The sequence below is a fragment of the Doryrhamphus excisus genome, linkage group LG4, assembly GCF_037039965.1.
Source record: "Doryrhamphus excisus strain RoL-2023G ecotype Guam linkage group LG4, RoL_Dexc_Guam_v1.1, whole genome shotgun sequence".
NCBI lineage: Eukaryota > Metazoa > Chordata > Actinopteri > Syngnathiformes > Syngnathidae > Doryrhamphus > Doryrhamphus excisus.
Genome location: NC_136360.1, coordinates 14,074,394 through 14,099,671, shown reverse-complemented (window position 1 = coordinate 14,099,671; position 25,278 = coordinate 14,074,394). Strand labels below are relative to the sequence as shown.

General features: G+C 39.6%; 2 protein-coding genes across 4 annotated transcripts in view; one reads left to right on the top strand and one right to left on the bottom strand.

Moving 5' to 3' along the window:
* oca2 (oculocutaneous albinism II) overlaps positions 1–5,141 on the top strand; it is a 42,010-nt gene extending 36,869 nt beyond the window's left edge. For both annotated transcript variants that reach the window (XM_078790250.1, XM_078790249.1), the window contains 4 exons: positions 942–1,046; positions 1,332–1,425; positions 1,997–2,090; positions 4,453–5,141. In XM_078790250.1, the coding sequence (XP_078646376.1) occupies positions 942–1,046; positions 1,332–1,425; positions 1,997–2,090; positions 4,453–4,540 (381 nt within the window). In that variant the 3' untranslated portion in view covers positions 4,541–5,141. The remainder of the gene's footprint in view (positions 1–941; positions 1,047–1,331; positions 1,426–1,996; positions 2,091–4,452) is intronic.
* A 7,315-nt stretch (positions 5,142–12,456) lies between these two features.
* Positions 12,457–25,278, bottom strand: part of gabrg3 (gamma-aminobutyric acid type A receptor subunit gamma3) — a 29,748-nt gene continuing 16,926 nt past the window's right edge. The window contains exons 4-9 of one of the 2 annotated variants that reach the window (XM_058074152.2): positions 24,625–24,845; positions 22,013–22,095; positions 19,315–19,452; positions 18,239–18,391; positions 15,230–15,429; positions 12,457–13,758 (exon numbers count right to left, since the gene is read on the bottom strand). In XM_058074152.2, the coding sequence (XP_057930135.2) occupies positions 13,480–13,758; positions 15,230–15,429; positions 18,239–18,391; positions 19,315–19,452; positions 22,013–22,095; positions 24,625–24,845 (1,074 nt within the window). In that variant the 3' untranslated portion in view covers positions 12,457–13,479. Of the gene's footprint in view, positions 13,759–15,229; positions 15,430–18,030; positions 18,054–18,238; positions 18,392–19,314; positions 19,453–22,012; positions 22,096–24,624; positions 24,846–25,278 lie in introns of those variants that run through there. The other variant, XM_058074153.2, reaches the window with a different exon arrangement.

Sequence of the window (25,278 nt, the reverse complement as noted above, 5' to 3'; positions counted from 1 at the left end):
GCCAAATGTGGCCCGCAGGATACTAGTTTGAGGCCCCCGCCTTGATATGAAAGTTTAATATTAGTGCGGCCCGCGATATGGATGCGGTATCATGTACCCAGAAAAAATTATTACGTTTGATTAATGTTCATGTTAAAGGTTAAATAACTGTTAATAGTCCTCCCTGTCCGTGTGGAAGTGGTAAGTTTTTGGCTATTTAAGTTTAAAGGAAATAACTTGAAGGCCACCATTTAGGTCGCTAGCTCTCCAGTTTGCGAGTTAGCATGTGTCTCAAGCATGTGCGCAATATGTTGTAAATAAAAAAAGTATAAATGTGACTATAGTCGTGTTTTGTCATGTCTACAGGGCTCTAATAATGCTTTGTTCATTTTAATCTGAAAAAAAAAATTTGTCTACCCATCAACTATATGTGGTTTCTTAAGTTTTTATTATTATTATATTTATTTATTTATTACTGATTGATTGATTTATTATTCTTGATTTGTTTATTTATTTATCAGAGCTTTTCTTGTAGAAAATTGGAACTAAATTTTTTGGTTTTCAATAAATGCGTTTTTTTTTTGTTTTTTTTTGGAAAACCTGATGCGGCCCAGTCTCACCCAGACCCTAGCTCCAGTGGCCCCCAAGTAAATTGAGTTTGAGACCCCTACTCTAGACATAAAATCTCATCTACACTCTTCTGCATTAGCCAATATAGTAGACATAATAAAAGAATGTATGACATAAATAAGATGAGGAAGAGGAACACAAGTGACGTAGTAATAATAAGAAACTTCCTACGCTATAAGCGTGATGGTGATTTTAAAAGGGCAAAGTAAAGCATTGTCCTTTAATCATATGCTCTTATAACAGCTAGACCATTGAAAGCAGCACTTGAGTCTCTGCTAATGGAGTGGAGTGCCACTGGAGTGTTTCATGAATTGCTCTTTCGTCTTTCCCAGGCTGTGCCGGAGGACCAGCGCATGGCCATTGCCATCATCTTGGTGATGTGGGTCTCTGCTCTGGCTTCTTCTCTCATTGACAACATCCCCTTCACAGCCACCATGGTGAGAGGTCACGCTTTTGGGTTTCGGGGTTACACTCTGGACTGGTGGCCAGCCAATCACAGGGCACATATAGACAAACAACCATTCACACTCACATTCATACCTATGGACAATTTGGAGTCGCCAATTAACCTAGTATGTTTTTGGAATGTGGGAGGAAACCGGAGTACCTGGAGAAAACATGCGAGAACAGAAAACAGAACTCAGGTCTCCTAGCTGTGAGGTCTGCGAGCTAACCACTCGTCCGCCGTGCAGCCACAGTAAAACAGCACTTCTTTATTCCAGATTCCTGTTCTCATCAACCTGAGTCAGGATGCAGACGTCAACCTGCCAGTAAAACCTCTCATCTTTGCCTTGGCCATGGGAGCCTGTCTCGGGGGTAAGTGCCATCATAGTCATCATTTCCAGACTTATCGTCCCGACTCCAAGCCTTTCTGCCATTGCATAGCTCAGGGGTGCCCAAAGCTTTTATCGTTTGATATCCATGCTGTGATCATGTATTAACAAGTACACTGATGATTCATTCATTCATTCATTTTCTACCGCTTATCCTCATGAGGGTCACGGAGGTGCTGGAGCCTATCCTAGCTGTCTTCGGGCGAGAGGCGGTGTACACCCTGGACTGGTGGCCAGCCAATCACAGGGCACATATAGACAAACAACCATTCATACTCACGTTCATACCTATGGACAATTTGGAGTCGCCAATTAACCTAGCATGTTTTTTGGAATGTTGGAGGAAACCAGAGAAAACCCACGTGGGAGTACATGCAAAATGTAAAAAATTAAAAACTTAAAAATTTCATAGTGAGTGTATAATTTTTCACCCCACTGTAGTTTTCCTATAAACATACAATTTACCTTGCTAATCAGTGTGCAGTCACTAGTCAGTGTAACTAGTTAGAAGTAGTTCATGTTCTTGACCATGTTGTTTGTGTGTGTGGTTAAAGGAAACGGCACGTTGATCGGAGCGTCGGCCAATGTGGTTTGTGCGGGCATAGCAGAGCAGCACGGCTACGGCTTCTCCTTCATGGAATTCTTCAGGTAAGCATCTTCTTGCAAACTGCTAGAAATATGTCACAAATCCCATCTTTCTGCCGGGATTTTGTTCAGAACGCCGCCGCCAGAAGGGCTGCTTGCATGTTAATGACCTGCATATGTTCCCATACTGTCTGCAACACGCCATCAATATGCATGGAGTTGTTCGAGAACATTGAAAAGCACGCCAAATGCCCGTGTTCCTCCAGAGTCCATTTCATGCAAAAGTACATGGCGTGACACATTGTGCTCCCACTGTGTCTGAGTATGTATGCTACGGCAGAATCAAAGTGAGACGCAATAAAGTCTGACCCCCTCTTTGGGTGGTTGATTGGCTTGACTTGAGACCTCCCTGCTGCTTTAATGTTCAGAGGAGAAAGTAGCAGTCGCCACTCTTACTTGAGGAGTTTTCACAACCTTGAAAGATCGAGTGCAAGAGCCACAAAACCGCAAAATCAGATGCGTTGCTGACGCTTTCAAGAACAGAAAAAGACGGACATTTTATCTTCACAAATGGTTTCAATTAACCTGGGAGCACTTGTATTAAAGCTGTGGTTATTTGTTTTATTTTTATTTAAATGTATTATATTTTTATTGTTAAATGTTTATCATTTTGTAATTTAATTAGATTTTTTTAATGAATAAAAGTATAACTATAATATAATTTATAATATTTATAATATAATTTAAAATATAATTTAAAATATAATATAATATAAAATAATATAAAATATAATTTAAAATGATTGATTTTTTAAATGACTCAAATGTTTAAAAAATAAAATAAAAAGATAAAAAAATAACCATGACTCAAATAAAAGTGTCATTTATTTTTTAAACCGTTAAACATTTATTTAATGTAAAAAAATATTTTTAACATTTTAAAAAAAATTCCAACTAGTTCAGTTTTATTCTTGTAATTTTTCTTTAATATTTCTGACTTCATTCACATAATATTATTCTAATTATTAGATTATTATGATCATGTTGTAATATTATTCTTGTAACATTATAACTTTTTACACAACCCAATTTTCAAAGCAACTTTTGGTTGTTTGATTTCTATAATATTCCTTACACTATTAAAATGATATTATTTTTCCTCATTATTCTCCTAAAATCGTGATGTTTTCTCATTTAGATTACAACTTTTTTTGGTTAATATTTTGACTTTAATCTTATGAAATTTCTGCTGATTTTTTCATTTTTGCTGTTGTTTATTAAGTTGTCTTGTAAAGTGATATATTTAGAATGTGCCACGAGCCCATTAAAAAAACGTTGAAGGCTGCTTTGGATCCCCCCTATTGTATGCTAACCGAGGCAAAACTTAACCAAGGCGTACGCTAACCGAGGTTCCACTGTATTTAGAAATGATTACTGACTTACAGGAAATTAGGTCTGTTTTCTGCAGAAATAAAACGCCTATTTTTGGAGGAAAAATATAAATAAGAAAAAAATAGCTTATTTTTGGAAAACAATAACGCTAATTGAAAAAAAAAATTTGCAAATTTTAGGAGAAAAATCATATATTACAATACAATTGTCACAGTATCTGGTGAATCCCACCTTCCGTCTGCTCAGAGAGGCAGGTGATGAGGAAGGGGGTCCCCTTGCAAACCATCATTGACATCACTGGCCTTCAAGGCCCAGTTGACAACCCCACACCCCCTCCGGGGTCCTCAATGCCTTTTAATGGAACATTACCATGATTACGGAGTCGCTCCCTGCTGCTTTCTTTATGACCTTCATGCATGTGTATGACGACAACCAAATGTAGACGTTTAATAGAGGTTAGCGGACTTCTTCTACTTTTAGTTACATGTTTTCTACTTTTAGCTACATGGCGCCCGTCTGCTTTATTACGTGACTACACAAAAGTGAGTTCAGTAACGAACAATCCCTTTAATCACGAGGCCATCACTGACGCCACGCTTGTAAGCAACATCTGCTCCAAATGACATTTTAACAACGGCGACCACCGCCTTCATTGAGCGGAATAACGCTAATAATGACAATAATAACTGCCGCAATATGCTCCTAACCTCCTCCTGGTGTCGGCCCAATTGATTGGTGCTGACAACTTGGGGGCAAAGTCTCCTGGCCGTCAGAGCCGCCATGTGTCCACGGAGGACATGGGCGGCGGCCAAGCGGAGAGCCATCTGCAGTCGCTCGGGCAAGGGAGGACGTACAAAAGCGACGACAGCCAAGGGAGTGCGCCATGGAGAGCGCGCCAAAGTTCTTGCTGAAGCTTCAAGAAGACTTTTAGAAAGATGAAATAAACCTTTAGAAGGTTTTTGGGTCACATATATGCTACTCTATACGGGGCTGCATTTGGACCCCCCTAATATTGTTGTCTTACCTCTGACAGGTTAGGCTTCCCCATGATGATCATGACATGCATGATGGGCATGTGCTACCTGCTGGCCACTCACATCGGACTCGGCTGGAACATGTGATCTGGAATTTTGCCACGCCCCTAAAAAAAACAAAAAAAAAACACTTGAAGCCTTTTCCACAGTGTGAAGGAAACAAGGCCTCCACTCAAGTGTGCATGGTGCTACCACAACCGCTACCGGCCTGTTTGGACCTCATCCACACTTGGTGGGACTACTCACAGCACACACGGACATGCCAGGACACTTTTTACTGCGCTGGTGTCGAAAACGTGTGCCACACGCAGGCCCCACACAGGCCCGGTCGTTTTGTGTGCGGCGTGAAGGCGGAAAGACCGTCATCATATTCACAATAGTCAAGAATATTATAAACGATATTAGCACTTTCTCACTGAAACCGCGTCTGATTAGAAGCACATTTGTGATTTGTTGTAGTTACTTCCACCAATCAATGTCTATTTAATGTTTAGAAAATGGACAGTATCCTTAATAGTCCTGTCATGTAGCAACTAAAGTAGCTTCACCCACTAATCATCCACACAATGGATATGAATAGTCATCATCATAGTGTTTGTTGGAGCGCTCGCTGGTGTAAAAATGTGGCCTCAATCATTCAACTCTCCACAGACACACAAGAAATAAAGTTGTCGGTGTTGTTCTTTCATGTGACATTCTACACCGTTTTTCATCTAGTTCCTCCCAGGGTTCCCAAACTTTGTCATTTGACATTACAAACCCGAGCTACATTGGAAAGCTACATTGGTTTTCTGGTATTTGGGGACTTAACAGTGAAAGCACATAGCGACTTAGCCAATAGGTACCTTCGTTACAGAGGAGTTGAAACTGTTTGTTTCTCTATTTCAGGGCTGTCTTAAAGCGTAGCCCACACATTTTGAAACAATTTAACAATTTAGCAATAAAACTAAAAAAATAAAAATTTAAAATCCAAAGAGAAAGTCATCATTTTACTAGCATAGTTTAAATATTAGAAAAATATGTTTTACCTGTATTGAAAGTTGTGATATCATGAAAAGCAAACAAAACAAATAAAGATGGAAAATTAGGCTGTGAAAAAAGTTATGTCACAAGAAATTCAAAATATTATGGGCATAAAATCTTTATTAGAGGAAACAAATGAACAAGAAGAAAGTTTTAATACTTGAAAAATTGAAAAACTAATAAAAGAAAAAGTAGTTAGACGAGTCTAAAGTCACAATATGAAGAGAAAAGTGTATTCTAACAAAAAAGTTGCACTTTTTATGACAATAAATTCACACTATGAGAAAACAAATTTTAGTAGCATTTTGGTTTAAATCCAGCCATCCAGCCATCTCTAGGTGTGCTGGAGCCTATCCCAGCTGTTTTTGGGCGAGAGGCGGGGTACACCCTGGACTGTTTCGGGCATACAAAAACCGAGGTACTGACTGTATTTTAACCTGGGCAGTATGTCAAAATGCTAATGTGTAGCACCTAGCAAAGTAGCACTGGAAGAGATTAGCCACACCTATAGTGATAGTTTTGGTGTTAAGGTTAGGTTAGTAGTTCAGTTTAGGTTAGGAGTTCAGGTTAGGTTAGAACTTTAGGTTAGGTTAGGTGTTCGAGTTAGGTTAGGATTGGAGTTCGGGTTAGGCTAGGAGTTGATGTTAGGTTACAACTTTAGGTTAGGAGTTTGAGTTAGGTTAGGAGTTGAGGTTAGGTTAAAACTTCAGGTTATGTTAGGGGTTGAGGTTAGTTGATTAGGTTAGTCCTAAATTGAGGTTAGTTAGAGCTTAGGTTAGGTTAGGAGTTCGGGTTGGGTTAGGATTGGAGTTCGGGTTAGGAGTTGATGTTAGGTTACAACTTTAGGTTAGGTTAAAAGTTCGGTTTAGGTTAGATCAGGAGTTCAGGTTAGTTTCGAACTTTAGGTTAGGTGTTCGGGTTCCGTTAGGATTGGAGTTCGGGTTAGGTTAGGAGTTGATGTTAGGTTAGGAGTTTGAGTTAGGTTAGGAGTTGAGGTTAGGTTAAAACTTCAGGTTATGTTAGGAGTTGAGGTTAGTTGATTAGATTAGTCCTAAATTGAGGTTAGTTAGAGCTTAGGTTAGGTTAGGAGTTCGGGTTAGGTTAGGATTGGAGTTCGGGTTAGGAGTTGGTTAGGTTACAACTTTAGGTTAGGTTAGGAGTTGATGTTAGGTTACAACTTTAGGTTAGGAGTTCGAGTTAGGTTAGGAGATGAGGTTAGGTTAAAACCTCAGGTTACGTTAGGAGTTGAGGTTAATTGATTTGGTTAGTCCTAAATTGAGGTTAGGTTAGCTTAGGTTAGAACATTAGGTTAGGCTAGAAGTGCAGGTTTGGAGATTAAAACTATTTTTTGAATTCTCTAACTTATTCTAACACTCATCAACAAACTAATAATACTCAATGACAATGACGACACTTAATAAAAAATGGTTTATTATTCCATAAATTCTTAATGGTCATGGTAATCCACATTATTGGTAGAAAAGAAAAGTATAGAGTAATGCACGGCACTGTTGAAGATGACATATGGGCAGCTTGACGCTGAAGGAGCAGAATGGGAATATCATATGATTTTGCTAGCATGGACGCCAACACGGCAGCCCACAACATGTGACCCAAAGTACGCCATCAACGTCAACAACACAGGAGGCCCACAGACAGGAAGTTGAAAAATACATTACAGAGCAAGCGTGACAGTATAAAAGCATCCCGTCGACACACTGGTGCTAGCGGTCACTTGCATGTTCTCACAGGAATTTAGTAGGAAAGAAAGTTTTGTGCTACATGTTTGGGTTTTGGTTCTAGTTTGGTCTTGGCTTGGTGTTTGGGGTTTTGACTGGAGTTACTGAGGCTATGTTTGGTGCTAGGGTTTGACTGGGGTTACTGTTATGGCTTGGGTTAGAGCATGGGTTAGTGTTGAGGTTTTGGTTTGGCCTTAGGTTGGAGTTAGGATTTTGACGATTTTGGTTATAGTTAGGGCTGAGATTTTGGTTGGAGCAAAAGGGTTAGTTGGTTCTGTTTCAGCCTTGGGTTGGACTTATGGTTTTGACTGAGGTTACTGTTTAGGACTGGGGTTATGTTTGATGCTAGGGTTTGAGGTTGGGTTGACAGTTTTAACTGGGGTTACTGTTAGGGTTAGGGTTGGGGTTGGTGGTAAGGTTGGGGTTAGGGTTCTGACTGGGGCAACTGTTAGCACTTGGGTTATGGTTGGAACAAGGGTTAGGGTGGGGGTGTTGTTCTGCATTGGGTTGGGGTTAGGGTTTTGACTGGGGCAACTGTTAGGACTGGGATTATGGTTGTAGCAAAAGGGTTAGTTGGTTCTGTTTCAGCCTTGGGTTGGACTTAGGTTTTTGACTGAAGTTACTGTTTAGGACTGGGGTTATGTTTGATGCTAGGGTTTGAGGTTGGGGTTACAGTTTTAACTGGAGTTACTGTTAGGGTTGGGGTTAGGGTTTTGACTAGGGCAACTGTTAGGACCGGGATTATGGTTGGAACAAGGGTTAGGGTGGGGGCGTTGTTTGGCATTGGGTTGGGGTTAGGGTTCAGACTGGGGTAACTCTTAGGATTGGAGTTATGGTTGGAACAAGGGTTAGGCTGGGGGTTTTGGTTCGGCCTTCGTTGGGAGTTAGGGGTTACTGTTAGGGAGGGGTTATCGTTCACTGTAGGGTTGAGGTTGGTGTTAAGGTTTTGGTTAGGGCTCATGTAAAACTGTAAAATAAAACAAGGAAAATAGTGAATATTTACAATCTACATTTCATAACACCCCTTCCAGTCTTTTGCCCCTTTGTTGTGTCATTTCCAGCCAACAATTATCTATTCACCTTAAATTTGTCGAGATGTAAAAAGTTTTTGCAAAAACTGATAAAGTGACATTAACGGCAATTCCCAATATTTGTCTGAAAATGTCGCAACTTGAAATTTTGCTCCAAAATAGTGATGCTAAATTCTAAATTCTGGTGAGATCATGGTTCAGTGACCAAAACCCCCCCCAAAAAAACATCCCCAAACATGGCTACATCAGTGAACCATTCAGGTTTTCTTCAAGGTTTCCAACTTGGAACTTTCACAACACTGCACTGAATACAACACAACCAACAACACTTTGAAGGTACCAACAATTTCATCCACGTCCTGTTGAATGTCTGGCAAAATAAATCCATATCTGGATTGTCGCTCTTCCTGGATCAAGTGTACATAAACTCTTCATTAGCTAGCATTTCATTATAATTATTATTATGTAGTCTGATGAAGTACGTAACATTGAAAGTGTCGTCAACGTATAGCACCATTCAGGCATTATTGCATTGTGTCTAAAATGTGTATGTAGTGAAGGTAAAGTGTGGTAAGAGTACCACTGGTGGTACACAGGCTCCAGCTTGTGCTACTCTGGAATGCCATACATTTTTCTTATTAAAAGGCATACATACTGTGTGTAAGTGCGAACACGGGCAACACATTCCAAAACTAAATTCCGATGCTAAGCGGAGGTAAAACAAAAAATCGCTGCTTCTGCCTCTGAATTTTATGGCTTCACTCTATCAGTTTTTTTTTTTTTTTTAAATATATGAATTAATTGAATATGACTTATTCTTAGCTAAAGGAAATATGCATATATTTAAGCAAATGTGATGTATTTTTGCCTAAATGAAACATTGCCGGGCATAAAATTGGCTAAATGTAGTAATATAGAAATATACAAAAAGGCATTCAGAAGACACACTCAAAGACGTTGTAATAATATGTAGTATTCTACACTTCTCACTAGGTGTCACTAATGTTTCCAAAATATTCCACTTACAAATGAGGAATCATAAGTAATCCAAACAATATAATACGCTTTGTTGTGGGAATGGACGGGAACACTAAATCTGAGCATTGTACACTACAATTCAAAATCCAACGCTACACCAAATATACTTACTTTCGCTTACACTTTTGTGAAAGCCACATATTACAAGTTTGAAAAATAACCAAAAAAGCACATTTGAAATACTTAATAAAGTATAAATACTTAACTAAGCAACTACAGTAAGTGATCCCAATGACAGGAATTCATCAAAAATGACCTTTCAGTTATCTGTTAGCTTAGTAAACAAAGACAGAAAATGATTTATAACTCTGAAATTAAAGATTTCATTTAAAAAAACAACAACAATGTGTCAGTTTTCCATGTATAATTTTGATGTAGTTAGTGAAAGTGTGAAAATAGTGCATTGGTTTTGGGAAAAATGAAGTTCTACTAACCTGAGATCAGTTTTCCATGACAATCTAAGAAGTGAATTTAAAGTTGATGATAAAGGCATAGCTAGCTTTGCTTATTAAAGCTTACTTAGACTGCTAGTTAGCAACGTAGCTAGCTATTTTACTTCAACGCTCGCTGTCAAACTCTGAGCGCTATTTGAAAGTCATCTAACTATTTTTATTAAATGAACGGCTTGCTAGCTGGTATTTTAGCCCACTTGCTACCGTTAGCTCGCTAGCTAGCACATGCTAGGTGCGCTATATGTACCAAAATATGGCCAACTCGACTATTTTGTCAAAACAAAAAGCTAGATAACTGTCTTAGTTTTTCAGTAAATACATGAAAATGTCGGCTTTAGTGTAGTATGCTATGTTGTAAGGCATAAAAAACTATTAATCTAAGTACTCCTAATTTTGTCATATACTGTACATACAGTAATGTATTTTACAAGTTGTATGAGCCACAATTTACCATTAATGGTATATGTTACAGTAAATGTGGACAGAACAATCTCTATTCTTAACATAATTCCTTGATCATCATCGCCGCAGTACACACCATTTATGTTTACTGGCCTGCGTGTAATTTGTTACGATGTTGTGTATGACTGTACCCCGCCCCGGGCTCCAACCAGGGTTTGGAGAAATTTCGGTGCGCGAGCCGTCGAGCTAAAAGCCCGGACTGTCAACGTGACGTCCAATTTTTATAAGAATAAAGTATAAAAAAATATATTAAGAAATCAAAATTGTAATCCAATGAGAATAACATCAGGATAATGTCACAATGTCACAAAACAACAAGTAAAGTTGTCATTTTTCAAAGATTAGCCTGCAGAAAAAGTTCTAATTTTATGAGAATAAATTCAAATATTCATCCATCCATCCAGCCATCCATCCATTTTCCTCCGCTTATCCGGGTCCGGGTCGCGGGGGCAGAAGTCTTAGAAGGGAAGCTCAGACTTCCCGGTCCCCGGCCACCTCCTCCAGCTCCACCGGGAGGACACCAAGGCGTTCCCAGGCCAGCTGTGAGACATAATCCCTCCAGCGTGTCCTAGGTCTGCCCCGGGGCCTTTTCCCGGCTGGGCATGCCCGGAACACCTCACCAGGGAGGCGTCCGGGAGGCATCCGGACTAGATGCCCGAGCCACCTCAACTGACTCCTCTCGATGTGAAGGAGAAGCGGCTCTACTCTGAGCCCCTCCCGGATGGCTGAGCTCCTCACCCTATCTCTTAGGGTGAGTCCAGCTACCCTACGGAGGAAACTCATTTCATTTCAAATATTCATGAAAAATAAAATCATAATTACGATTAGAGAATTTCCAGGAGGAAACTTTAATAAAGTGCTAAAACTGAAACATTTTCCGAGAATATAGTCAAAATATTAAACGAGAAAAAGTCTTTTATGAGAATAAAGTCAAAACATTATGAGGAAAAATAGTGGAATTTTAGTAGCATGAAGTTGAAATATTAAAGGAAAATGAATTTATTTTTTAAGTTGGACCGTTATGGTGACGAAAAGTTTTAGAAATTTTGATAAGAAATTTGAATAGTGTAAAATTAAGGGAATAAAAGCTGAAATTGAAACATTTGACAAGAATAAAATCAAAATATTAAGAGAAAAAGTCATATTGTAACAAAACAAAACCATTTTACCATTTTATGACAATAAACTCAAAGTTCAGAATTGAAATGTTAAAGGAAAAATACACAATTTTGAAAAAAAAAAGATTATTATGACAAAAAATAAATAAATACATAAAGTCGTAATTTATTTTAAACTTTAGTTTAGGGAAAAATAATATTGCTTAATATTAGGGGTGTTCCGCCAATATCAGTGACCCCCCCTCCCCCCAATCAACATTTTAGAAGTGAAAACTCCACCAGAAAAAGCACAAGACAGCTCAACTCATCGCTCATCTCTGAGGCTGTGCTGCATGGACACCCTCCCTCCCCTCCCCTCATCCAATCCCAAACATCCAATCCCTGTTAGTATGCAAATGAGCCAACAGGCAGACCATTAGACCCATTAGACAACTAACCTAAACTAAACTAAATCAGGCTGTAGGATATATATTTTTTTACTGTTCATTTTTCCTTAAGGAGTTTGAGGAGAATATAACATCAAAGGTTCTCCTATTTGGTGATGCAGAGCAGGACTGCAGGTGGATCACAAGCAAGATGTCTGGATTAGCCTGTTGCTGTGTTTAATGTAACTCCCCCACAAGGTGACGTATGTGGTGAATGACGCGCACCGTGGCCTCTGATGCGCAGTCCAGTGGGCCCTACGCATTTAAAGGCGTTCATTTGATTGGTTTAGATTACACTCGGCTGTGTGTTAAACCCTCTCACGCCTTCTCTCCTCCCTCTTTGCCACTTGTGCCGGTGGAAGGAACGGAGGCGTGGGTGCGCTGCACTGCGCCGGACAGCACTGCTCACAAAAATTGCAAAGTGTTCTGGTCAAATGCATTGTGAAATAGAAAAGGTGAGTTATGGATAGCAGCATTTTATTCATGTTGTGGTAAAACAAGCATATTGGCTTGAAAATAAATGTTACCGTAAAACGGGGTTATAAGGGACGGCGGGGTAATAAGGGACAATTTTCGGGAAAATGTTCTCATGAAAATGTTTTCATGTTAAACAGGAAGCTGCTTTGTGTTGTTTCAAAGAAGCATATATTCTTGAACAAATCGTTCAAAAAAAAAATTCTCGAAAATTGTCCCTGACTACCCCGCCGTCCCTTATAACCCCGTTTTACAGTACCTAAATGAGTAGCTCTTTTAGCCATTTTCATTCAGTAAAAGTAGCTCTCACAGGAAAAAACCTTGGTAATATAGCTAATATTATTATTATTATTATATGGATTATCAGGATCGGCATCGGCAGCATAAAATCCTGATCTGAATATCTTTACTTAATATATTAGAATATGACAAGAATAAAGTAACAATATTATGGGAATTAAGTCATAATATTATGTGAAGATAACATTTAAGAAGAAAGTTGAAATATTTGAAAAAAAATGGAAAAACAAAAAAGCAAAAATGGGAAAAAAGAAGTTCATTCATTCATTTTCTAATGCTTATCTTCACGAGGGTCGTGGGGGGTGCTGGAGCCTATCCCAGCTCTCTTTCGGTGAGAGTACACCCTGGACTGGTGGCCAGCCAATCACAGGGCACATATAGACAAACAACCATTCACACTCACATTCATACCTATGGACAATTTGGAGTGGCCAATTAACCTAGCATGTTTTTGGAATGTGGGAGGAAACCGGAAAACCCAGCAAACTCCACACAGAGATGGCCGAGGGTGGAATTGAACTCAGGTGTCCTGGCTGTGAGGTCTGCGCGCTAACCGCAGAGTGAAGTTGATAGTAGTAATAGGCTTTTTCACCGACGTATAAGACAGAGCTGAGATGTATATATAAAACCTCTTAGCATATCTTAGCATATCTTGAAAATATGAAAGTATGCGGCCCTCGTCAGAAAAAGTTTGGACACCCCTGAGCTGAACCCCCAAGAACGCAAGCTCGGACTTGATGATGAGACATTTCATGAAACCCTTTTTCGGCAACGGTGTGCAATGGACTGAAGGCACTGAGACTTTGTTTCTCCGTTTGACCGCCTCACCTTCGCTAACAAGCCTGTCTGGGTTGATTGTATCCGGTTTATTGTATCAGGGTGTGTTAGTCCAAAGGAAAGCTCTCCAGCAGTGAACATCCAAAATACTGCTTCAGTTTCCCCTTGAATGCATCGTCACGTACAACTAGAGGTAGAGATATCCCACCCAGTAAACCACGTTGAAGAGCAAGAAGGACGTGGGGAAAAAGACCCGCGAGTAGGCGTCCAGCTCCAGGAGATCGATGTGGACGCGTCCTCGTCGCCATGCACCGTCTTTGCACTCCTCGTAGCAGCAGAAGAAGCTCTGGCAGTCTTTGCCGTCCAGGCACTCATAAGAGCAAGTATCCTCAAAGTCTTGCCAGTAGGTGGAGTTGTTGAGGGCGATGACCGTGTGTGCCGGGCGGCCACCCAAGACCGAATAGTTCTGGCCAAGACAAAATCATCATCATTATCATCAATTGCGTACTCCCAGCAAATCAATCCATTGTTCCCATAACTGATAACGTCAATCCAATTCATCCCTTCCAAATGCCACAAATCTTAACGCTACCCCGCCTCTCGCACAAAGACAGCTGGGATAGGCTCCAGCACCCTGCGACTCTCGTGAGGAAAAGCGGTAGAAAATGAGTGAATATTATTATTTCATCCCATAATATTAGAACATTTTCCCAAATGGAATTTTTCAAAAATGACTTGTTTGTTTCTTATAATTCATTCATTCATTCATTTTCTACTGCTTTTTCCTCACGAGGGTCGTGGGGGTGCTGGAGCGGGGGTGCTATCCCAGCTACCCCAGCGAGAGGCGGGGTACACCCTGGACTGGTCGCCAGGTGAAACAGGGGTTTCTTATAATATTATGACATATTTTTCCTTTCATATTTCAGCACTACGCTACTAAAATGACATTATTTGGCCTCATAATATGACAAGTAAAATTGTAAAATTTTGACTTTTGGGTTTTTTTGACCTGCAGCACTTAACAAGATAACTTAAAAAACAAAACCAAAAAAAAAATCTGCACTAATTTTATGAGAATAATGTCAAAACTTAAGATAATAATAATAAGATAATAAAAATTACAATGAGAAAATGTCTTAACTTTAACATTGTAATATTAAGAGGAAAAATGGGAGCATATAGCTGAAATATTAAAGAAAGACTTTTGGAATATTATGAGAAACAGTTGTAATTTTTGGAAAAATTGGTTGCAGAACAAGTTATAATCTTATGGGAAGAAAGTTGAAAAGTAAAAAAAAACAACAGCAAAAATGGAAAATTCTACGAGAGTCAAAATCTTTTTTTAAAAAAAAAAATCAGATTTTTTTTCTTTTCAATCATAATATTATGAGAAGCAAACAAAATTAAATAAAATTGTTTGGAAAATCCAGTTGGGGAAAACGTTATAACAATATGTGAATAAAGTCAAAATATTACTCGAAAAAAATTGAAATAGTTGGGGAAAAAAGGCAAAGAGTGAAGTTGATATTAATAATAGGCTTTTTCACCTATATGCATTTTTTTGTCAAATATTTATAAGTTCTTAGCATATCTACATGTGTTCCTTGATGAAATATCAAAGTAACAAAGTTGCATCCTTTCATTTTTCACTATGTGACCCTCACTGGAGAAAGTTTGGACACCCCTAATTTACAATATTTTCCTGAGAAAGCCAAAAGCTGACTTTGACTTCAATATTGATAATTATAATAATTGCGTGGTAGAATGGTCAAATGTGACGCAGCATCTTCAAAGTAAAAGAGTTCTTGGAGGACGGCATCACGTCAGCAGTCAAAGTGCTCTTGTTCTTTTGTGGAAAGCTGAAGTGACCTTGTTGATTTTATGAAGGTTCTGATTTCCTACTTCAATACAGGAAAAGGTTGAAAAGGCTGACTCACATGTCTTTTGCTCTCCATGCACGTGGGCCTGCGGGCGCTGTAAGAGTAGTAATTCAACGTGGCGTACTCCATCAGAGCGGCGAAGACAAACAGGAAGCAGACGGTGACAAAAAGGTCCATGGCGGTGATGTACGACACTCGGGGGAGGGACGTCCTGGCCACCGTGCTCAGGGTGGTCATGGTCAGCACTGTGGTTATACCTGGGGGACAGGAATGCACGCACACCTCAATTTCATAAAAATACAGCAAATAATACTCATCCAATCATATTATATCTATTATATTCATGGAGAAAAGATTTTACAATGTAATCATATAACATAAATAATATAATGAATAGTTACAAATATAGTTTGGACAAACAAAACAATGAATAAAGTTCAAATTTGGAGGAAATTAAGTTAGGGAAGTTCTAATGTTATAAAGTCCAAATATGATGAGAAAATAATCATGATATGGGAAATGGGCAAAAGCCAGCCAGGCTTTTTCACCAATATGACAAAACAGAAATGCTCCAAAATATATGTTTTATTTTCTCTTATTATGTTTACTATATTGGGTAATAGGAGGGTAAATGTGACTATAGGGGTGTTATGTCATGTACAGAGAGCTCTAATCATGTTAAAAAGAAATTTTGAAGGTCTTAAACAGGTTTTCTCAACCTGATATATTTTATTTTCTCTTGTTATGTTTACTATATTGGGTAATAGGGGGGTAAATGTGACCATAGGGGTGTTATTTCATGCCTAGAGGGCTGTATTAATGTAAAAAAACACTTAGAAGGTTTTAAAGAGGTTTTCTCAACCTGATATGTTTTATTTTTGCATTATTATTTTTACTATATTGGGTAATAGGTGGGTAAATGTAACCATAGGGGTGTTATTTCATATCTAGCGGGCTCTAATCATGTTAAAAACATTTTGAAGGTCTTAAACAGGTTTTCTCAACCTGATATATTTTATTTTCTCTTGTTATGTTTACTATATTGGGTAATAGGGGGGTAAATGTGACCATAGGGGTGTTATTTCATGCCTAGAGGGCTGTATTAATGTAAAAAAAACACTTAGAAGGTTTTAAAGAGGTTTTCTCAACCTGATATGTTTTATTTTCTCTCATTATGTTTACTATGTTGGGTAATAGGAGGGTAAATGTGACCATAGGGGTGTTATTTCATGTCTAGCGGGCTGTAATCATGTTAAAACCATATTTTGAAGGTCTTAAACAGGTTTTCTCAACCTGATATATTTTATTTTCTCTTGTTATGTTTACTATATTTGGTAATAGGAGGGTAAATGTGACCATAGTGTAAATAATGACCATAATGTAAAAAAACACTTAGAAGGTTTTAAAGAGGTTTTCTCAACCTGATATGTTTTATTTTTGCATTATTATTTTTACTATATTGGGTAATAGGTGGGTAAATGTAACCATTGGGGTGTTATTTCATATCTAGCGGGCTCTAATCATGTTAAAACCATATTTTGAAGGCCTTACACAGATTTTCTCTACCTGATATGTTTTATTTTCTCATATTATGTTCACTATTTTGGGTCATAGGAGGATAAATGTGACTGTAGGGTTGTTACGTATATCATGTCTAGTTATTACCAACACAATTTTTAGATGAAATTATCTCATTATGTTAGGATGTATTTTTTTCTTTTAATATGTTTTATCTTTGGCATATTGATGGGTTGGTTGATGAAATTGGGTTGGTTTGAGCGTGCTTCATAAAGAAAAGTGCTCCCTCCCTCCACCTTGGGTTTTTCTGCATGAGGCCGTGGGGGGTAAAATTTGGACACCTTTGGCTTGGGAACCATGAATGCTTTTAGCGAACAAAGCTGCCAGAATGAGAGTGATAACCCCCGGGTGGCCCCCTGCTGACTCAGCACCCTGCTCTAAGCGTTCTATGGGGCGTCCTTTGCCGGCTTGGCTGCACTTAAACGTCCGCCATCAAGACCATCGTGAACCATCGGGATCCAAGAGATTGAAAGCGGCAACTTAACAACACTCTAACGAACACTAACAAACACACCGTAAGATAAGTGCGTGGAACGTTCATGCGGCGCCACTTCGGTGTCATGGGTGAGCGCTGCTGCACTTCAATTAAGCTCTGAGACAATCACGCCGTTATCCAAATTAGCGCCTCGGCCAAAACATTCTGCCAAGACGGATCGCTACTTTAGCTCTGGTCGAAAGAGGTGCGATTGCTTCCTGTTGCCCAAAATGTGCCACATAGTGAAAGGATGCCACTTTGATGCAACAGCTAAGTAGTTACGTATATTTCATGAAAAACTGCATCTCAGCTTTCTCATACAGGTGAATTACTATCAACGCCACTCTTTTTTTTCTCCATACTTTTTTTTTTTAATTTCCAAATATTTTTCACCCTTCATCTTAAAATAATCTTTGTAAATTTTACTTAATTCCCACAATATTTTAGCTTCTTCCCCAGACCTGATTTAGTTTTCTTTTCTCTGTTTCTCATCTATTATCATGTATAAAAACAAAACATATTTTCAAAACATATTTACTGCTATGCTACTACAATGGCATTATTTTTCCTCATAATATTACACGTTTATTCTCATAAAACTGAATATGACTTTTTCCCCATGTTATTTTGACTTTATTTTCACTTTTCTATTTGTTTTTCATTTTACAATAAAAAAAATTTTGTATTTTTTTACGTTTTTTGGAACATTATATTTTTAGAAAAACATCCACGAGTTGCGCACTTTGGACACGGCCCAGCTTTAGTGGGAACAATTCTGGTAAAAGACAAAAATGAAAGGCGTTACCTTGACCCAAATGTTCCACAGGACTGCACAACAACAAAGCGAGAGCGGACAAAAAAAAGACAAGAGCAGAAAGAAAAAGAGAAGAAGCAGATGGCGTGACTCAAGTTGAAAGCAAATGCAAACCAGATAAGAAGACGCAGAGATAGAAGTGAGACCAACGACGGCGGCAGAGCGTGACAAAGAAATAGACTGAAGCCATTCCACGGACCTAAAGCGGTTCTGGCAGGGGTGGCGTCCTTCTTAATCCAGAAGGAGACCCAGGAGAGGACCACGGTGAGGATGCAAGGGATGTACGTCTGGATGGTGAAGTAGCCCATACGCCGACTCAGGTCAAAGTACACCGTCATCACCACATAGTCACCTAGAGAGGGCGCCAGGTAGACTTCAGTCTTGTGTCAAACCTTCCTCATGGAGAACGTATCGTCTATGACCCGCACCTGGCTAGACGAGCCTGCACTGATTTGTGAAAAAGAAGGCTTCGCTACACATCTTTAAATGAAACTCTGCCAACCATCTGTCAGTCAGCAACAGACATGGGATCTGTAAGTTTGATCAGTTTTCCTCCAGCTAATACGCTAACTAACTTTAGCTATAGCTAAAACTACAACTATAGCTATAACTATAGCTATAGCTATAACTACAGCTATAGTTATAGCTATAGCTAGAACTATAGCTATAGCTATAACTACAGCTATAACTATAGCTATAGCTATAACTACAGCTATAGTTATAGCTATAGCTAGAACTATAGCTATAGCTATAACTACAGCTATAACTATAGCTATAGCTATAACTACAGCTATAGCTATAGCTAATAACGACAGCTATAGCTATAACTAATAACGACAGCTATAGCTATAACTATAGCTATAACTACAGCTATAGTTATAGCTATAGCTATACCAATGATTTAGTTACCAATGATTTAGTTCCCAATAGTTTTGATACTTAGTGCAGAAAAGAGGGGCTCAAACGCTCACTTTTAAAGCTGCAGCTTTCTCTGACATTGTGACCCCAAAGCAGGCTTCGCTACACGTCTTAAAATAACTAGCCAACTGTCAGCTAAGAATGTTGAAGCTGTAAGTTTCATGATTTAGTTTTTCTTTATGATATTAGTGTCACATGCTGTAGTGTTGCTAACGTCGGGGGGTCCTTTAACCCCCAAAATAAGCTATAATATAACTCATAGCCCCTGTAGAGTGTAGAGTACAAACTTGATTGATGGCATAGGTACAAGACAACTTGTGATCACCACGGTGCAATTACGCATGTGGGGAGTCGTACCTGCTGTGGTGGTTACGATTTCAGACGTGTTTCTGAGGCCCATGAAGTCAAACTGGTAGAGTCGCCAGGACTTTTGGTCGGCCGCCTCCACAGAGTTCCTCCTCCACTTGTAGACCATCTCGTCTCTCGGGTACCCGTCTGCAATGACACGCATCACGTGAGTCCTGCTGATGGATCAGCATCCCCACCGGAGGACCATTTGTCTTGTGCTGAGGAAGGCGGGCTAATGAAACGACGTCAGAGCGAGAGCCGGAGGAAGGAAGGCGGATTAAATGAACGCTTGAGTCTAATAAGGCGCCTTATTCGTCTCTATGTTGCCGCCGCCAACCTTTCCGTTGTCTGCTTTTACGATCCATCACGCCAAGCTAATGACGTGCTAATGGTTCCATTTCTGCTTTTGGTTCGCCATCTTCCCTTCCTCCTGCGGTTGCATAATCGCTTTAAGTTGTAAGCCTAACAAAATTATCACTCTGCCCGATAGCAATTTGTCCTAAGAGGCTTGCCATTAGCAAAATAATGAACTGTGAGCGACGACATGGGCCAAACGACTAATTGTTTTCAAACACGCTTGACGAATGACTTCCATTAACATTCGCCACCCGGCTCCCGTCACATTATTAACCACATCCTTCAGATAGTAAAACATCTTATTTTGCAAAATGGCCTTTTCTTCATAATTGAATGTGAATGCAACACATAACGTTGCCACAAACAGCTCTAATAGCTTGAAGAAGATTGAAAAGATTAGTCTGACAGGAAGACACTCAGTTTCTCTCTCTGCGGGGGTGAATTTCACGTTTGAATAACTTCCTATAAAACACTGCTTCTCAAGGTTGGCGGGTCTGTTGCTGGTGCTTTGTACACATAAATACCAGGGCTGTCAAGTGATACAATTGTTTCATCAGATGGGTGACTTTTTCAAATGAATTAATCATGATTAATCACCATTTGCAATTATGACTCACATATGCCAATTTTTTGTTGTATTTTGGTCATTTGAAACATTATTGGAACGTCACATTGAGACAAAGTAAGAAAGGCATCTAAGTGTTAACATTTCCTAAGTCAAAAACAAAAAACAGCAGCAGTGGCAGCTTCAATATATAGTGTTACCTTCCGCTTATGTCATGAGGCTTTGTGAGGGAGTGTGTGGTGAAGCTAGTCGCTAGCTTGCCGGTGTGGCGTGGCAAGGTGTCACTACGCCAAAAATGTAGTTCTTTGAAATAACAATGTGACTAATAATGTCTCTGTAGCTTGCTTAATATGCATATATAACATCACATGATGTGCTTTGTTCAGGAGGCTTTGTAGGCGGAATAGATTACGTGCATTCTTAGCTGCCTCTTTTTAGCTGTTTTTATATCTTTAGAACACACACAGAAGAGAATGTGTGTCCATGTCTCACATAAGAATTGTGGATGATGGGCAAAATAAAAATAAATACTTATTATATATATAATAATTATTATATATATAATATATATATATAATATTATATAATCGGCACAGCGGTCGAGTGGTTAGCGCGCAGACCTCAGAGCTAGGAGATAAGGGTTCAATTCCACCCTCGGCCATCTCTGTGTGGAGTTTGCATGTTCTCCCCGTGCATGCGTGGGTTTTCTCCGGATATTCCGGTTTCCTCCCACATTCCAAAAACATGCTAGGTTAATTGGCGACTCCAAATTGTCCATAGGTATGAGTGTGAATGGTTGTTTGTCTATATGTGCCCTGTGATTGGCCCGAAGACAGCTGGGATAGGCTCCAGCACCCATCGTAACCCTCATGAGGATAAGCAGTAGAAAATGAATGAATGAATATTTATATAATATAATACTAAAATATAAATACTTATAAGTACTTATTGTTTTTTTGTATTTCTGTTTATTTAGACCACACATGCACCCATGATGATTAGGTGGTGTTGTGGTGTTTGGAGTGTCCATGATTGCATCATCTAGTGACAATGAGGATGTGTCGTTCCCATGACTAGACATGTTTGTGAGTAGGAGATACATACAGTGTACGGCGTCGGAATTGCACTGCTGTTGATGTGTTCAGGTCAAAATAAAGTTATACAAGTTATACACGCTTGGCTCGCCATGATGCGCATGCTAATGTAATGAAAACACCAAGGCTGTTTTTTTTTTTTTTAATTCATCCGTGGTACATGCATGGGTTTTCTCCAGGTACTCCGGTTTCCTCCCACATTCCAAAAACATGCTAGGTTAATTGGCCACTCCAAATTGTCCATAGGTATGAATGTGAGTGTGAATGGTTGTTTGTCTATATGTGCCCTGTGATTGACATGTAACTTGGTCTACATGTGTTGCTTACCAAAATATCAAAGTGGCAAAGATGCATCATTTGTGGCCCTCACTGGGAAAATGTTTGGACACCCCTGCTTTAAATGCAGCCTTGTGTAATATTCGTCATGTTCTTGTTCCATTAGTTCTGTGGATTAATATGTCTGCGATGTGGGGTTCTGTTCAAACGTTGCCATGACAACTCACAAACTAGCCTCCACGTGAGCATGTCAGACCGCTTCTAAATGAACGGCGAGCATTTCCATGGCGACGGCTGATTAACCAAAAGTGCTTGTACAGTCAAGAGACAAAATTATATGCTTTTCATTTGTAACCCGCTTCAAGGACTGCTGTGACTTGGTTGTGTGCACAAAGTCGGCGTGTTGCGTACTCACAGCTGGAGAAGATGAGTGGACACGAGTGTTCGTCCATTGGGAAGTTGTGCAGCTGCAACTGGCACTCTGCGTTGATGGTAAGTCTGCCAAAAAGGAAATCAATCTGTTTAAAAACAACCCCAAAGTCTCCATCCCTGACATTTCAACATTCCTTTTTATTTAGCCTTGTCAAACACAATATTATAGAGTAGTCGGCGTACAGCTTGGATATCAGTGTAGGTTTAATACACAGCCATTTTTGTCAACATATCAGGCAACACAAGCCAATAGCAAGATAATGGCGTCTTTTCTACAGTCAAGCAACGTGCACGAGTGCTGTTGGCACTGAGGGAAACGTACAGTTTCCTCAGGTGTCACAGTACATGTTGGAATTCATCTTTCCCCTCCATGAATCGCAGCTCCCCCTGTGCAGACAGCACTCGTGCTTGACCGCAGGCGAGGCACAGTGATCTTGCTACTCACGAGTGTTGCCATCTTTGTACACAATATTGGCTGTGTGTTGACACAAATACTGGAGTCAAAACTGTTCAACCTGTACATTAATGACTAGTATTATTTGCTAGTATTATTTGCACTTTGTTCCGGGGGAAGCACACAAGAGCTAGTAAAAAAGTCACAGATGAGTTGACCAGTGTTGGACACGTTACTTTAAAAAAGTAATTAGTTAAAGTTACTAGTTACTTCTCAAAAAAAAGTACTAACTGAGATACTCCACTACAAAAGTAACTCATTACCAGTAAAAATAACTAGGGGGAAAGTAACTACTCTAAACCTATGGGCCTTAGTCATTAGTTCTTTGTTAGTTCCTCAGTCACTACTCTATATTTATGTGCTTTAGTCCCTCAGTAACGACTCTACTCATTAGATCCTTAGTAACCACTCTAAATATATGGGCCTTAGTCATTAGTTCTTCATGAGTTCCTCGGTTACTACTCTAGATTTATGTGCCTTAGTCCCTCAGTCACGACTCTACTCGTTAGATCCTCAGTAACTACTCTAAATCTATGGGCCTTAGTCATTAGTTCTTTGTTAGTTCCTCAGTCACTACTCTATATTTATGTGCTTTAGTCCCTCAGTAACGACTCTACTCATTAGATCCTTAGTAACCACTCTAAATATATGGGCCTTAGTCATTAGTTCTTCATGAGTTCCTCGGTTACTACTCTAGATTTATGTGCCTTAGTCCCTCAGTCACGACTCTACTCATTAGATCCTTAGTAACCACTCTAAATCTATGGGCCTTAGTCATTAGTTCTTTGTTAGTTCCTCAGTCACTACTCCAGATTTATGTGCCTTAGTCCCTCAGTAACGACTCTACTCATTAGATCATTAGTAACCACTCTAAATCTATGGGCCTTAGTCATTAGTTATTTGTTAGTTCTTCAGTCACTACTGTATACTGTATTTTTGTGTTACTGCTAAAATCATGCATAAAGCAAACAATAACCTGCTACCATCCATCCATTTTCTATACCGCTTATCCTCACTTGGGTCGCAGGGGTATGCTGGAGCCTATCCCAGCTATCTTTGGGCTGTCTTTATACTTTGAAATCCATTAAATAACCAGAGTTGATCTTAGCAGGCTGTGCTGATCTCTTCAACGTTGCTGCCTCCTTGACAGACAAAACAGAAGCTTTTTTTTGTACTCATTAAAGCAGGTCACATAATCGCAGGCAGCGCTATCACAGAATGTCATCTTTGTTTGCTGCCGCCATGTCAAGGCATAATTAATCAAAAGCAAATGACATTTCATTGTCTTCTTCTCATGCAATCGGCGGATATTACTCCTCAAAGTTTGCACAATGGGAAATACGGACATGGGAGAAGGGAGAAGCCCTGGCTGATGTTTATTAAAAAGCAGGAGGTGTTTGGTGTGAAGATGCCAGGAGGACATTCTTGAATATGTGGGCTCGCATTGCTAATTGTTTCCCGTCTTCTTTGTTTGCGTCAAGTCTGCTGGAATATCAAATCAAGCTGGCAAAGCACAAAAAAAATTCTCAAGTGGGTCAAGCTGATCCTCGGTAGCGAGGGGGGCGGGGGGGTACAATAGAGCACCAGCAGATAGTACAGGCGCATCTATGGGATGGTGTGATAGCGTTTTAGGATATTTATTTTGCTAATGGTGTGGTTTATTTAGCAAAGGTACATTGCATGCTTCCGCTGTTTAGCATGTCTGAAACAGAATAGCAGGAAGCAAAGTTTTTTTCATCCTACCCATGCCTAGTCCCCGTCTCAGCAATTACTGATCATTTGTTCACTTCCACATGTTCACTAACAGATGCATTCATAGGCAGGTAATAAACAGAAAATAAGTCAATACAGATATTGAAAATAAATAAATGGCAAACTAGATATATGAGTACAGGACTAAAAATGAAATACATGAAATGAAATATAAAATGTACTCATAAATGCAAGGTTTACACGAAGAGTAAGTAAGTAGTATGTAAGGAGTGCATCAGTGAAGAGGCGAGTCATCACAGGAAGTGGAGCAGTGAGACACGGGTATAGGACGAGAAGGTGAGTGTGAGCTTGAAGAACACATGGTCAAGAAGATAAAAGTGAAGCTGATCATCAGCATACAGGATTCAAACAGCAACCGTGCGTTCTACCTTAAGGTGTAGAGGATCTTGCCGTCGTTCCAGATCCTGAGGAGCTGGTTGGGCATGGTGATCCAGTGTGAGTCTGCGTTCTTGGAGTTCCTGAAGATGGTATCAGGCAGCCAGATGAGGCCCACCATGTTGCTGTTGAGCGTCAGTATCTTCATGGTGCTGTTGTAGCGCAGGCGGCTGTCGGTCCACGTCTGAGCGAAGATGATGTCTATTTGGTACTCCTGGGGGAACACACGTCTTTAGCATTGGGGTCTCAAACTCAAACATGGGGGTGGCCGCTGGAGGCTGGGTGAGACAGTTTATTTGAAGTCAAATAAAAATATCAGGGATTCAGAAGACACATTCAAAGATGTTGTGTATTCTCCACTGGTCACACTGGCCAAATGTGGCCCGCAGGACACTAGTTTGAGGCCCCCGCCTTGATATGAAAGTTTAATGTTAGTGCGGCCCGCGCAAGTTTGATATGGATGCTGTATGGTATCATGTACCCAGAAAAAATTATTACGTTTGATTAATGTTCATGTTAAAGGTTAAATAACTGTTAATAGTTATCCTCCCTATCCGTGTGGAAGTGGTAAGTTTTTGGCTATTTAAGTTTAAAGGAAATAACTTGAAGGCTACCGTTTAGGTCGCTAGCTCTCTAGTTTGCGAGTT